At 33.4% G+C, this 14,415-nt stretch overlaps 2 protein-coding genes and 1 pseudogene across 2 annotated transcripts; all 3 read right to left on the reverse strand.

Moving 5' to 3' along the window:
- Window positions 1–969, reverse strand: part of LOC120181536 — a 7,855-nt pseudogene extending 6,886 nt beyond the window's left edge.
- Window positions 970–8,160: 7,191 nt separating this feature from the next.
- Window positions 8,161–8,637, reverse strand: LOC120181498 (protein O-glucosyltransferase 1-like). The gene is made up of 2 exons (XM_039186604.1): window positions 8,428–8,637; window positions 8,161–8,364 (listed from the first exon to the last, which is right to left on the reverse strand). Exons 1-2 carry the CDS (start codon window positions 8,584–8,586, stop codon window positions 8,161–8,163), a joined length of 363 nt encoding a protein of 120 aa, XP_039042535.1. The 5' UTR covers window positions 8,587–8,637.
- Window positions 8,638–9,997: 1,360 nt separating this feature from the next.
- Window positions 9,998–12,382, reverse strand: LOC120181502 (O-glucosyltransferase rumi homolog). The gene is made up of 5 exons (XM_039186607.1): window positions 12,030–12,382; window positions 11,420–11,940; window positions 11,149–11,338; window positions 10,782–11,057; window positions 9,998–10,712 (listed from the first exon to the last, which is right to left on the reverse strand). The coding sequence occupies exons 1-5, from the start codon at window positions 12,036–12,038 to the stop codon at window positions 10,365–10,367; spliced, it is 1,344 nt and encodes a 447-aa protein (XP_039042538.1). The 5' UTR covers window positions 12,039–12,382; the 3' UTR covers window positions 9,998–10,364.
- Window positions 12,383–14,415: the final 2,033 nt, after the last annotated feature.

The following is a 14,415-nucleotide window of genomic DNA, read 5'->3' on the forward strand; positions in this document are numbered from 1 at the left end:
TGAACATATAGGCTAATATTGAATTTTCAACATTTTCTATTGATAATCTAGCGTTGCTGGATAATATTTAGCAGAATTTACCATCCCCAGAAAGTCCAGTCAGGGAACACAATGTCCAGAGACGCCTTCTCTCCGCAGTAATGGAACACAGGTGGCGGCAGTGGAGCATCGGGCCCTTTATAGTCTCTTTTCATGATCCGAGTCCTGTCTCCGGTGAAGAACAACAGGTCTAAATCAGGTACTCTTCCAGGGTACAACCTTAGGAGCTGCAAAAATGCCCCATATTGTAAACTCGTCCCTGGTTTGAAACGCCTGTCTGTACTTCTCCACATAAGCTTTTCCGTTGACAATCACGAGCCTGAAATTCGCACTCAGAATTCCCCTCTCGATCGAGTCTTCTGTAATCCCCGAACTTCTCCATTTCTTTAAATCTTGGTGGATCCACCGGAAGTAATCCGGACAGGTTTCGGTCGTCGATTCTTCGGGCTCGAACACCGATGGGTAATCATCCGACCATGTGTGTGTTAAATTATGTGCATTAGAGCAGTTTAGAGGATATTCAATCATCTCGTGATGAATTCTAGAACTTGGTGAAGTAAAAATCGCCTGGCTAAATGAAGTCCCCCCGTATCATAGGCTGAGAAACGAATCGACCAAAAGAAAAAGAAGAAGATGAATCTGCATCGATCTTTTATTAATAAGATTCAAAATATAAATATATATTAAAGTAAGAGAAGACTTACAATATCCATCCAATTAAGCAGAGCTACAAAAACAACGAGGAAGAAGAAGAATACGAGAGTAGCAGTCGTCGACACCAATCCCTTAAAGCCGAAAAGCCAAACACCATGAAAATGTTTGACTTCCTCCGCCATGGAAACTATAGTGAAAAAGCTCCAACACAATCAGGGTTAACCAAATCTGTCAAGGGCTGATATATATTGAATTTGGAAGTATAATTTCTGTTTGTCAAGGCATATAACTGAGTTAATTCAACTGCGATACGGGTAACTCCTAACTTTTATATTATTATTTTAATATTAATTTATTAAATGTTAATTGCAGGTAGACTAATTATTATTACTTATTAATATTTTTACGACCAAAATATATTTAGTCCATTACGTAAAAATACCAATTTAATTAAAAAAACAATATATATATATATATATATATATACTACCATTAAAATAAGCTATTCAAATACCTTACGAAACATTTATGATTCAACACGTTGGAAGACTTTTTATCATGCATGCGACTAAAACAAACAGAGAGAACATCGTCTTTAGGTATCATATCGTTTTCTCCAATAAAAAAATATACAGAAAAAAATCAAAGAACAATCTGTAAAATCATTTCTCGATTATGCGTAGATAAACGAAACGTGTAATCTCGTCGTATGACGGAAATAATTAATCATATGAAAAAAAAAAGTTGGAGTTCATGCATGCATGTAAATCATGCGTGTAGATTCATGGAGCTGCAGCTACAAAAGCCAGATGACGAGGCGTTCAAATTAAGCTTCGAAAAACAACTACGACGCGCGGTGAGGGAAAAGCATGGGCTTTGAATATCATTTTTCAATTTTAAAATATGTTGAGATGGTTCAGATTTGACTTGGTCGTTGAACTTAAACCCAGCGAACCATAAGTTTTCCATTTTTCTCATTTTCCAGTTCCGAACATTAAACGACGGCTCCGGCTTAGATTTTGGGTCCAAATCCAAACAGCTTTGGGTGCTCATTCAATAAATGGGGCACGTAATCGTTGGCATTAAATATCATTTAATCCCCGTACACTCATTAAGCTCCACGAACCCAAATATACGGCCTTAAATATTGTTTATAACATGTTTAATACTAATGTAATTCTTGCGATTGTTAAAATTTGACTTTGACCAAAGAGGCTAAATTCAGCGAACCCTAAGTCTTTGTCTTAATTATTTTGGGCCTATTGAAGAGAAAAACGTGATAGTATAGTATTTAGTATTTACTTTTGTTATAATCAGTCTATTATGATCTACAAGATAAGGGTCTAAGTTGTCAGAGCTTATGTATTATACTAAAAATCTATTTACTTCCTTTATTACTAATTTTTTTTAATATAATATCAAAATTTATCCTAACGTTTGATTAAAATTGTTATTTTAACTTTTATTTTTTTAATTATTTTGACCTCAACGTTTCATTTTAGGATAAAATGTCCCCCTAGATTGATGAAAATAGTTAGTTAACTAACGATCAAAACTTGTCGCTAACATGACAAATTATGCGTGTCCAAAGGTGATGATATGACATGTTCAATGTCATGACTGTGGACACGTGACAATGTCAAGTCATCACTTTGGACAAATTAAAAACGTCAGTGCGATAAGTTTATTATTTTTCATCTTTTATAATTTTTATTAAGCTTTAAATTTTTATTGTAATTTTAATAATTATTTAACATTTTTATATTTTTTTAATAATTATTTTAAATGTTATATACGTTTTAGTTCAGTAACAAATAAACTTATAAAAAGGTTAACATTTGTCATTGTTTACTCCGTTTATGGGCTAAATTACACTTTATTTTGAGAAATATTAATTGATTTTATTTTTATATTAACAGGATTCTAGAAGTTATTTAAATTTAATATTTTTATTTAATTAATCTAGATTAATATTTTGAATCAAAATATTTAGTTTTTTGAAACATATATAGATTAAAAATACTATTTTAATAATATAAGGACCAAAAAAAATTTTAGTATAACAAAGGGCTTTTATAGACTTTATTTGAGATAAGGCTTATGTATGATGGTTCAAGAATTACAAGAGCTTCTACAGTTTTATATTTCCGATCATTATAACAGGATTTGACCAAAAATTAAAATCAAAGGAAGTGGTTGCATTCCACGACTTTCATATTTTATTTATTTTGATTTAATTTTGATTTGATTTTTTTGCTAAATCGTATCCTTAATCACTCTATTATAAGTAAATTATAGATTTAATCCATATAATCTAATTTAGTAAATTTTAATTCATATATTTTTCAATTTTTTAAATATTAGTCCTGACCAAAACGATTTGTTTGGGATGCTTCTCCAAACGAACTTTTCAAACACAAAAACATCATATCTCCGACTTCTTGGTTTGAATTAATAACCACTTTTTAAACATGAATTTTGGGTTAAAATAAAGTGTTCATGACTTTTGCATTTTGAACGGATTTTTGGGTCGAAGACACTTCCATAAACATTATTGAAAATCGATATTATACTATCATGCATATATTATAAATTTCGTTGTTTTTCTTCAAATTAATCATTTCGAATCCGCGTTATTTATTGCACAAATATGAATAAACCAAGGTTTAAATTTTAAAATTCGATAAATTATTGGAAAAGAAACATAACACCAATTATGTAATACCCAAAATTTGACCAGTGACTAAAATGTAAGTTTTGAAAGTTTAGTGGCTAAAGTATAAACTTTGAAAAGTTTAGGACCCAAAATTTATAATTTTTAAAAGCTATATATTTTAGCCTGTAAAAGAAAAGTTTGGAAAAGTTTGGATTAAAACAGAGATTTTAGTGGGGATCAGATTTTTTATACGAGAATTGTGATAAAGGCTATAAAGCAGTAAAGTTCGATATTGAAATCAGATAATCAGATCGAACCGGAATTTTACGAAAATTTGAAGGATGTTATAAAATGTTGGAAATATAGATCAGAGAAATTTGGCTTAGAACAGTGTAATTTTTCAGATTTGATCGAACAGTGGAATTTTAATGACTAAAATGCAATTTTTGAAAATTGCATAGTCAATTTCAAAAGTCAAAGTCAAGTTGTATCATCTTTGACCAAGGAATATTTTATTGGAAGATAATACAATGACATTTAGTAATTTTCAAGATTGATTAAGGGTATTTTTGAGATTTTTCATTAAGTGAATATTAAATTCTAGTAAAGTGATTTTTGCCAAGTGTATCAAGTATTATATCCTAGAAACCACGAGAGAATTCAGACATTTTCAGCTTCTTTCTTCATTTGGCCGTATGTTCAAGTTCTAACAAGGTAAGGTTTTGATTTTTGATTTTTGAAGCAATATAATTTATTTTTGGATTTAGCTATTAGATAGAGAATTAATCTACATGAAATTCTCTATCATTTGGTACCAATATTTCATGGTGAAGATGATTATCTGATTAGATTTCATGATTAAGGTTTAAGGAGGTTTAGTGATCTTGAAGAATTGATGAAGGATTTTTATGTTTTTTATGTTAGTGATTATTTCTAAAGCATGTATGATAGTTAAAATTAATTGTACATGCATAAATAAGGTTTGGCCATGTTAGGGATTATGAGAAGGATGAGATTTTGATTCACTTTGATGTTGTTATGACTGGAAATGCATGAATTCATAGGAGGTTGAATTCATGCTTGAAAATGAACAAAAATTTTCCCTAAATGATTTAGAGGTATTCAACCATAGGAAATAAATCTGGCAGTGAGTTTGAAAATTCACCAGAAATTATATAAAAATTATTTGGAGGTTATTTTTATATATTGTGTTCTTATATTAATCTAGGTTTGTTTAAATTAAACGGGGATCAATTTCAAGGTGGATACAAAAAGATATGAATTTTTAACCGAGGAAAGGTCAGAAAAACGGGCAGCAAATTCTGCACAAAACAGATTTTGTTGTCAATTTTGAAAATTCACCATAAATTGTACATAATGAATTAGAGGAAGTTATTTATATGGATAGATTCGTATTCGAGTCTAGTTTTCAATGGAAGAAATGGAATTAAATTCCAGTGCGTATAGAAACACAAATGATTCTTTAAAGGTAGTGCAAGTTGTTTGAATATGAAATTTTAGAATTTAAGTTGAAATGGATTAGAAGATGAAGAGTAATGTTTAAATGTTGAGTATATTTCTGGATACTTGGAATTGAAGTTAAATGGTAAGAGACCATTTTGAATAAATTGGAAATGTTGAGAAGAATTCTAAAAGAATTCATTTTAATGGTTAGATGGTGGAATTCGAAAGGTTCCAAAAACTTTGGGGACTTGTTTGCAAGTTCTTAAATGAAGAAGTATTATTTGGGTATTTTATTCAAGTGCTGAATTTTTAGTAATTAATGTACAATTATCATAATGGTGAAGGACCATTATGAATTAAAGGAAAAGTTGAGTTAAATTCTAGAAATAATTTAAAATATGTGGTTTGATTTTATAATTGGTAAAAGTTGAAGAATCATGTTGGAATAATTATTTATGGAATTGAATAAGTGTTTCGATAAGTTTGAAGTTATAATGGAGTTATGAGTTTTGTTAATATCGATTTAGTTATCGATTTTATTGTATAGATTTTCAAATGTTAAAATGAGCTTATATTAGTACGATACTAATATGTAGTTCGAACAATTTTCGTATTATAATTTGGTATTGTCAGACTACGATAAATCTAATAATCTGAACGATCCGAAAGGAAGGACAAAGCTCGTGACTAATACTATTGTATAAGAGTTCTGTAGTAAGGCAAATGTGAGTGCAGTTTATTTATTTAATTATTTTGATCGATGATGACTTGTGATAAGTCAACCTCACATTATTTATTTCAAATATATGAATTGTTTTTTGACTATGGAATTATATCCGTAATATTGTTAATAAGTTTTATAGATGATTTTGGGTATGAACTGATCGTGTCATATTTTACGAATGTGAATTAAATATATTTTGATTCTGATATGATGTTTATCAAATGATTACAAAATGAATTGAAAGCCCACTGTATGTTATATTGAGAGTCAAAGGTATAATTGGCATGCCATGAGGTGGAGTGATTATTTGTTCTGATTCTGATATATTGTGGTGTACCGGAGTGTACACTAGTATATACATTCTGATCTGAATGCACTTTGCATGCATATTGTTATTTCCGATATGATAGCACTGTGTGTGCTTATCTGTTCTGACTCTGATGATCTAAGATCTGTATTGCGCACACTCGTCTGACTCACGTACCTTATATTCTCTTAAAATATACTTTGGGCTATAAAAATGAAATACGAAAGTTTTGAAAAGTGTCTGATTACAAAAGAATATAGATTGATTATTCTGTCTGATCTGATTTATTATAATTCTGTGAAAATCATCAGATTATTCTTTTCAGGTTTCTGATAAAGTTCAGCATGAGATATCTGATTTGAGCGTTCTGAAAATTCTGTATGTTTTATTTTAATGATTATATATATATATATTGATATTTTTTATTTATTCTCACCTTTAGTTTTACTTACTGCCTCACTAAGTTATACTTAACGTGTGATGATTTTCATGCGTAAAGTCTGATTGAGATACATACGCTTTATGAGGAGTCTTCCAAGCATCATGTGCAGATCATCTGTAATACCAGTTATCAGTAAGACATCATTGAATTTTCTTTTGACTAGTAGTAGCATGTATACTTATGTCAGTAGTTTCTATTTATCGTATTTATTTTAAATAATTTGTAATAGTAAACTATAACTATTTTAGTTTATTTTACATAGTTTAGTTTTATCGGTACCTATGCATGACAAGAATTTATTACATTATTATATTTTAAAAGATTTTATGAAAAGACATGGTTTAATAAAATTACTAATTAACAAATGATTTTATTTTCCTGTAATAAGAAATAAATTATAAGTTGACATATACTTTAAAATAGATTTTAAAGTTAGAATAAGAGTGTTTTCAAAAGAAATAAATTTTTAGAGAAATTTTAGTTCAGTAAATGTTTTCAAGTTGATGTGACATCTTTGATTCGTATATCGAATATATACGGGTTAAGGGTGTTACAAATTACTTCACTTCAATTTAAAAGTAAATAAATTACCAAAAATTTGGACAAGTTCTTAAATTTTAGAATTGTTGGATGTATATCTCACTATGTGACCATCACCTTTAAAAAAAAGGGTTGCAACCTAAAATGTAATGTAACCTAAATTATGGTGCAAACATGTTGTAACCTAAAATATGGAGTAGCTTGGAATTGTGGTTCAACCTAAAATATAGATGTAAATGTGCGCAATCTAAAATATGGTACAAAAGTAAATTGTAACTTAAAATGACAACCATAAATTAGTATAACTTTAAAAAGTGATTATACCATACCTTTTTTTACTTTTTAACTTTGGGTGAAAAGGTCGATAAAAAGAGAGAATCTCGAGAGAGAGAAAAGAAATGAGAAAAATGGCGTTTTTAAGTTTTGCACAATAGTAATCAGTTTTTGATTGAAGGTTCATCATATTTCGATTGAGTTAATTTTTGGACAGAAGCAAGTGATAAGGTGTTCTTGACTTTGTACGGTTGGATTTTTCATCCGAGTCTTGTAACGTTGGAAATACCTGTTTTTCAACAGGCTGTTTTTGGGTGATGTTCTCCATTTTCTCTCATTTGTTAAAGACTACTTGTTATTAGCCTTTGTTGGAGTTGTATGCTCGTTGTAGGTTGGATATTGTAGTATTGCATTTGAACATTTGTTGATAGTGGAGCTTTTGTTCGGATTCTAAAGTCTCGTGTTTTTACCCTTGATTTAGAGCGATTTTTCATGTAAAAATATTGGTGTCTCGTTTTTATTGTTTTCGTGGTTGCATTGGTTGATGTTTGGTTGGTTAGTAGGACTAGAGAACAAATATTTAGTTCTATTGTGTTTGCAATAATTGTTGACAGGCGTTATATGGAGAGAAAGAACACCGATTGTGCTTCCGCTTTGTTTCGATTGTTCGATTTCTTCCCCAACAAGAATTTTAGACAAGCTGAGAGATAAAATATATCAAACTGTGCAGGTTGCACTTCCTACTGACTGAACATCAGAAAACTGTTCTCAAAATACTTGGGTTTCAATGATGCTTCAAAACTGTCACATAATTGATCAAGGATTCTTCTATACGATTAGTGTAATGATGTGAAACGCACCAATATTTTCTTAATTGGCTAAACTAATTAAACAAGCTTACGAAAACTCTCTATTGCTTGTCATCGTGTAGTTTCTTCCATTACTCAGCCTCCCACGTCTCCACTTGTCAAGTGTTATATTGTTTTGCTACTAGAAAATCTTGAATGGCTCGAGGTTTAAACGGGGAGGCAATGCGCACGGATGTTTATCACTAGGAGACTTTACCATCGACTGCAACATAAATCCTTCGCTAACCCATGCTCTGTCGTTTCGGAACAGACCCTTTGAGCATTCGTAGGTATCGTCGGTTTAAACTTCAAGAGTTTCGAGTATTCATTCAACAAATGAAAGATGTAATCATACACATTTCGCATTGTCAACATCTCTTCCATGAATTGGCTTCCTGCTTTCCCAATGGCCTGTGCCTGCAAGTTCATCGAGTTAAAGGGTGTACTTTGAAATACAGATGACTGAACTCAGTGTAGTACCTGGTCAGTGTGACTATTGCCCCATTCAACTGCAAACTTAAGATACCTGCATTTGTTTCGGCGACGGATAGGCCAGAAATGGCGCATTGGGACGAGGCTTCTCGAGAAGAAATCATAGTATTCGGGCTGTATCATCAGGGTCATGCTGTCGCATGCCATTATGTATTTCTCACTTACAGACCACGTCCTTCATTCTGCATAAATTTTGTACCTATGTGTGCATTGATCTCCCACGTCGAATGTTTGAAACCTGCTCTGATTTCTTTACCCCAATCCTGAATCAATAACAAACCATAGAGTTATAGAGTTGCCCGAGTTTTATCCGATTCCGGATTCGGATTCAGAAGTTACCTGCTCATAAATCCGAACATGCCTGTCGTGTGTTTATCCGAAACGTTGCAGTTCAAAAGGTCTCCTCTATCTGCAGAAGTAGGGGCACCCTTCCACTTCCAGTAGCCATAAGGTTACCTATTTTCCCACTTGATCCTCTCAGCCCCTTTCGTGATTGCCTTCAATGTGTCCTCCCATGCTTAATATTAACCTCTGCCCTGCCACAACAGAGCCAACATGATTAAATTACCTAGTTACTTGCAGTAAAATTAAACATTAGGCCTATGCACCAGAATATACCATCCCCAGAAGGACCAGTCATGGAATATAATGTCCAGAGCCGCCTTCTCACCGCAGTAATGAAACACCGGAGGAGGCGATGCGGCCGAGCGTCCTTCGTAGTCTCTTTTCATGACAACAGTATTGTCTCCACAATAGAACACAAGTTCCAGGTCGGGTACTTTTCCAGGGTACAACTTCGGAAGCTGCAGAATGCCCCATAACGTGAACAAATCTCTGGTTTGAAACGACGGTCTGTACCTCTCCACGTAAACGTTCCCGTTGACGATCACGAGCCTGAAACAATTTTTAAAAAATTGTTTAGATTAATAGATTAGTTAATTTATTATTTTATTATTGTTTAGATTTATTTATTTTGAATAAAATAATTTTAAAGTAATTACTAAAAAACATTTTAAAAAATTAACCAATTGCTCGCGAATTTATCGAGTCGAGTTAGACTTCGTTCGACTCAACTCGATCGAGTTGAACCAATTCGAGTTGAGCGTTTATCGAATTTTGATTGAGTCTAGTTCAAATAATTCACGAGCTGCTCAAATCGTTAATCACACCCATATTGAACCATTCCCACCTAGCAACTACATCTTCTTCTAAGCATATTGTATTTTGCATTTTCCCTTCTCACTTAATTATTAAACTATGAATTTCATGTTACTGAAATCACAAATAATGAAATAAATGTAATGTACGAACTCAGTTCCTTGTAGATTTTTCTATATTTAATAATAATATGATATAAAAATACATAGTAAATTTATAAAAGATTATTATCATAAACATTAACATTGAAAAAATATTTCACATTATATTAATAGCATTTATTATATTTAGAGTTTAAATTTTTAGAAGTTTAATTTTAAATTTCAAAATTTAGAATTAAGGGTTAGTGTTTAGGGTTTAAAATCATTTAAATATGTTAGGTAATATTTAAATAAACATGTTTTTGGAGTAAAAATTTATATATGAAATAATTTTACATCTATAACTGGTCAGATAATTTGATTTGCGGAAACATTGCTTAATGTAAATTATCATTCGAAGAATAAAATTCCTTACGGAATTTTCGTTTCGTTTCGATTCTTCTACACAAACACCGATAAATCATGGTGAGAGCACGAAGAAGCAGGCTGAAGATGAAACGACGGCGGCACCACCGCCTACAGTGGAGGATCCAAAAACTGAATCTGAAGAAAAAACTGTATCACCATTCACCACCGTAAGCAGAGGAGAAACCCGAAGAATGGAAAGCTCTTGCTGTAGTTGAGATTGAGAGTGAGCTTGGCCGTCACCTCGTAATCATTTGCTTCTTATCGTCTAGTTTTTTTGTTCCAATATTCAGTCTCCCAAGTCTCCACTTGCCTAGCTATATTCTTCTCTGCTTCGAGAGAAGCTCGAATGTCTCGATCTCCAAATGGGGGAGGCAATCCACATGGAAGCTCATCACTAGGAGACTTCATCGACTGCAACATAAACTCTTTAACTAGGCCTTGTGAGGTGGTTTCGGCACAGAGCCGTTGGGCGTTCGGAGGTATCGTCGGCTTAAATTTCAAGAGTTTCGAGTATTCGTTCAACAAATGAAACATGTAATCATACACATTTCGCATTGCCACCATCTCTTCCATGAATTTGCTTCCTGCTTTCCCTATGGCCTGCGCCTGCAGGTTCACGTACATAAATGAGTAAATTCTGTGCAATCCATGTGTTGATTTTCCGAGAATACGTACCTCATGAGTGTGATTATTGCCCCAATCAACTGCAAACTTAAGATGCTTGCATTTCTTCCTGCGGCGGATCGGCCAGAAATGCGTCATCGGCACGAGGCTTCTCGAGAAGAAATCGTAGTATTTAGGCTTTATCATCAAGGTCATACTATCGCACGCCATTATGTATTTCTCACTTACAGACCATGTCACTCCTTCTGCGTAAATTTTATACCTATGGGTACATTGATCTTCCAAATTAGAATGTTTGAATCCTTCTCCGATTTCTTTACCCCAATCCTGAATCAATAAACAAACCAGAGAGTTACAGAGTAACCCCATTTCTCTCGGCATTGCCCGAGTGTTTTCCGATTTCGGATTCGGAACTTACCTGCAAATAAAGCCGAACATTCCAGTCATGTTTACGTGAAAGGTTGCACCTCATAAGATGAGACCTATCTCTAGAAGTAATTGCACCCTTCCAGAAGGCAAAAGGCTCCCTCTTCTCCCACTTGACCTTCTCCCTCCCTACCTTTATTGCCTTCAAGATCTCCTCCCATGGCTTTATATTAACCTCTACCCTGCCACAACAAAGCAAACATGATTAGCAAGTTACTTGCAGTAGAAGTAAGCATTTGTTTTTTCCCTTTTTTTTCTTTTACCATCCCCAGAAGGTCCAGTCAGGGAATATAATGTCCAGCGCCGCCTTCTCTCCACAATAATGAAACACAGGCGGCGGCGGCGATGGTTTAGCAAACAGTCCTTTGTAGTCTCTTTTCATGATCACAGTATTGTCTCCACAAAAGAATAGAAGGTCCAAGTCCGGTACTTTTCCGGGGTATAACCTTAGAAGCTGCAGAATGCCCCATAACGTGAACAAATCTCTGGTTTGATACGACGGTCGGTATCGATCGACATAAGCCGTTCCGTCGGCAATCACGAGCCGGAAATCGGCGCTCGGTATTCCCCTCTCGATCATGTCTTTTGTAATTCCCGAAGCTTTCCACGGCTTTAAATCTTGGTGGATCCACCGGAAGTAGTCCGGGCAAGTTTTGGCCGGTGATTCTTTGGGACTAAACCCCGACGTGTGGTTAACAGAACCGGAGCAGGTGAGAGGAAATGGAATCCTCTCGTGAGGAATTTCAGAAGTAGTAGAACTAAATGGATTCCCCCGTATGATTGGCTGATAAACAAGTAATTTGTTTTATGTTAATTCTAATAAAAAAAATTATTGCTCAGAAACTATTCATAAAAGAAAGAATTATGACTTACAAAATCCATCCAAAACAGGGCTGCAACAACAACGAGGAAGAAGAAGAATATGAAGGTAGTCGTCGTCGTCACGAAACCTTGAGGCGTCCAAGCCTAACCTTTGAAAACCAACCTTGAATTACTTCGCCACTTTTACCTTGCTCCTCCATGGAAGCTGTATTCGCGAGCTCACGCACAAAACCAGGGCTTCAGGACGTGTTCTTTTTAGAAATTGCAGCCGTGTTCTTGAGCTTGCAGAAAGGAAAGGTGGAGCTTCGGGTCAATAACGACGACGAGCTTTGACAAAAGAAATACGGGCCTCAATTATTTTATCTTGTTCAAGTCAATATGTCCTTTACTTCTCTCCAAGTGTGGGAGATAAAAGGATGATGAATGAATTGGTTACACAGTTTCGAAGAAAATATTCGTATCTTAATTAAATATAAACGAATTATATTTTAAAATATTATAATTTAATTTTTCAATTAAAATATTATTAAAAGTATTATTGAATATTAGATGAAATCTTGATATGCTTTTAAAAATCGAATTAAAAAAAAAAAGTGATACGTGTATTTTACGCTATCTAATTTTACTTTTTGGCATCTTTAGAGAATAACTCAATATTGTTCTTCGAACCAAAAATTATTTTATTAACTTTTTCCATCGTATCATTCATGATTTCAATCAGTAAAAAACTATTCATCTCACTATTTTATCTTTAAATCACTAATTCGTTTATAATTAAGATTTAAATAATATTTACATCAAAAATTAAAAATTAAATCCTAATATTTACTTTGTTTGATGTAAGAATATATTTGCTACATGTGGAAAACTTTTTAACAAAGTTATTCAAATGTGTTTTTTTATTACAATACTTGTGGAGCGGAGAGTTCCTGACAAGTCAAATCTCCACTTGCCCCGTTGGTTAAGCTTTTCTTCCACAAAAAGAACCAAAAATATAACGAATGTTGTAGAAGTAAACAAAGGCCATCAATAATTGAATATGATTGACGAGCAGGGATTTGCCTTTGAGATGAGCAAGACACGAGGCAAATTCATGATCCCAGCAACTAACCCTGTGAGGAAGCCCAGACAGATCCAGGGTTCCCTCCCACAACTCCATTGCAAACCCACAGCCCAGAAAGAGATGATCTCTACTTTCAGCCTGACAACCACATATCACTCACAAGTCATTTTCCACGTTAATACCCATTCTCAAGAGCCTCACCTTAGTAGGAAGGCGATTAAGAATAGCCATCCAAACAGCAAGGCTATGTTTGGGAATTCGGCCAGCAAACCAGACCAGGCTATGGCATAGTACTTTAGGATCCTCCACTTGAATCTTATTCCAAATCCTGCCAGCCTTCACTAAACTAATACTCTCACCAGTAAACAATCACTGTGCATCAGATCTAAGCTTCAAGATTTTCTTTAAACTCCAACTAGCATTGGTTGGGGAAGTTCTTACGTACGACCTTAATATACGGCTAAGCAAAAACACTACTAGAAATGTTATTTAAAACACTAATGTTTTAACATGTCCGGTAAAGTGCCCAATATTAACATTTTCGGTAGAAAAAAATAATGTTTTATGTAGTATTTTATCGGATATGTTAACAAACCCGGTAAAACGCTCAATAATAACATTTCCAATAGTATTTTTCCTTAACCGTATATTAGACAACCGTACGTGAGACTTCCCCCATTGATGGGGATCTGTAGTTGCCAAAAGTCCACACCCTTCAAGATATATGCCTTGAGCCAAGCTACCCAAAGGGAATTTGATTGTAATTTTATTTTGTACCATAAAGAATAAACTGAAATAAAATTTAAATTGTAGGGATCAATATAAAAAGTGTGGATTTTATGCATTAAAATTATATGTATCAAATCTTTATAAATAATATATATTTTCATAAAAAATTAAACACATAGAGGTTGAAATAAAATAAAACCAATAAGACTTATCGGCGGAGAAGAAGATAAAGTATAAGGGTATAAAAAATCCCATATTAATATTTTATCTAACAATTAGGGATTAAAACAAAAATTAAACCTTGCACTATCCTGACATGTTATCAACTTAACGGCATTCAACGTTCTATTGATCAAAACTTAATAAATCGATAACATAAATGTATAATTTAAAGTTTTTTTATTTGATGAGCAAAAATGTACACAAATAGAAAGTAAGTGGCCATTCTAATAGTTTATCCATTACAATTTAGAAAATCTGGTTAGGATAAAAGGCTACCCCATTCCACTGCTGGACTTGGACCAACAGTGCCGGAATGGCACCACGTCTTTGACCAAGAAGAAGTCATGGAAATTAGGCCTTATACACAATAAATGTGCTTTTAGCTGAGGCAGCTTCACCTTTCATCTACTAAAACACAACTTC

This window comes from Hibiscus syriacus, unplaced genomic scaffold, assembly GCF_006381635.1.
Source record: "Hibiscus syriacus cultivar Baekdansim isolate YM2019G1 unplaced genomic scaffold, ASM638163v2 tig00112528_pilon, whole genome shotgun sequence".
NCBI classification, from domain to species: domain Eukaryota; kingdom Viridiplantae; phylum Streptophyta; class Magnoliopsida; order Malvales; family Malvaceae; genus Hibiscus; species Hibiscus syriacus.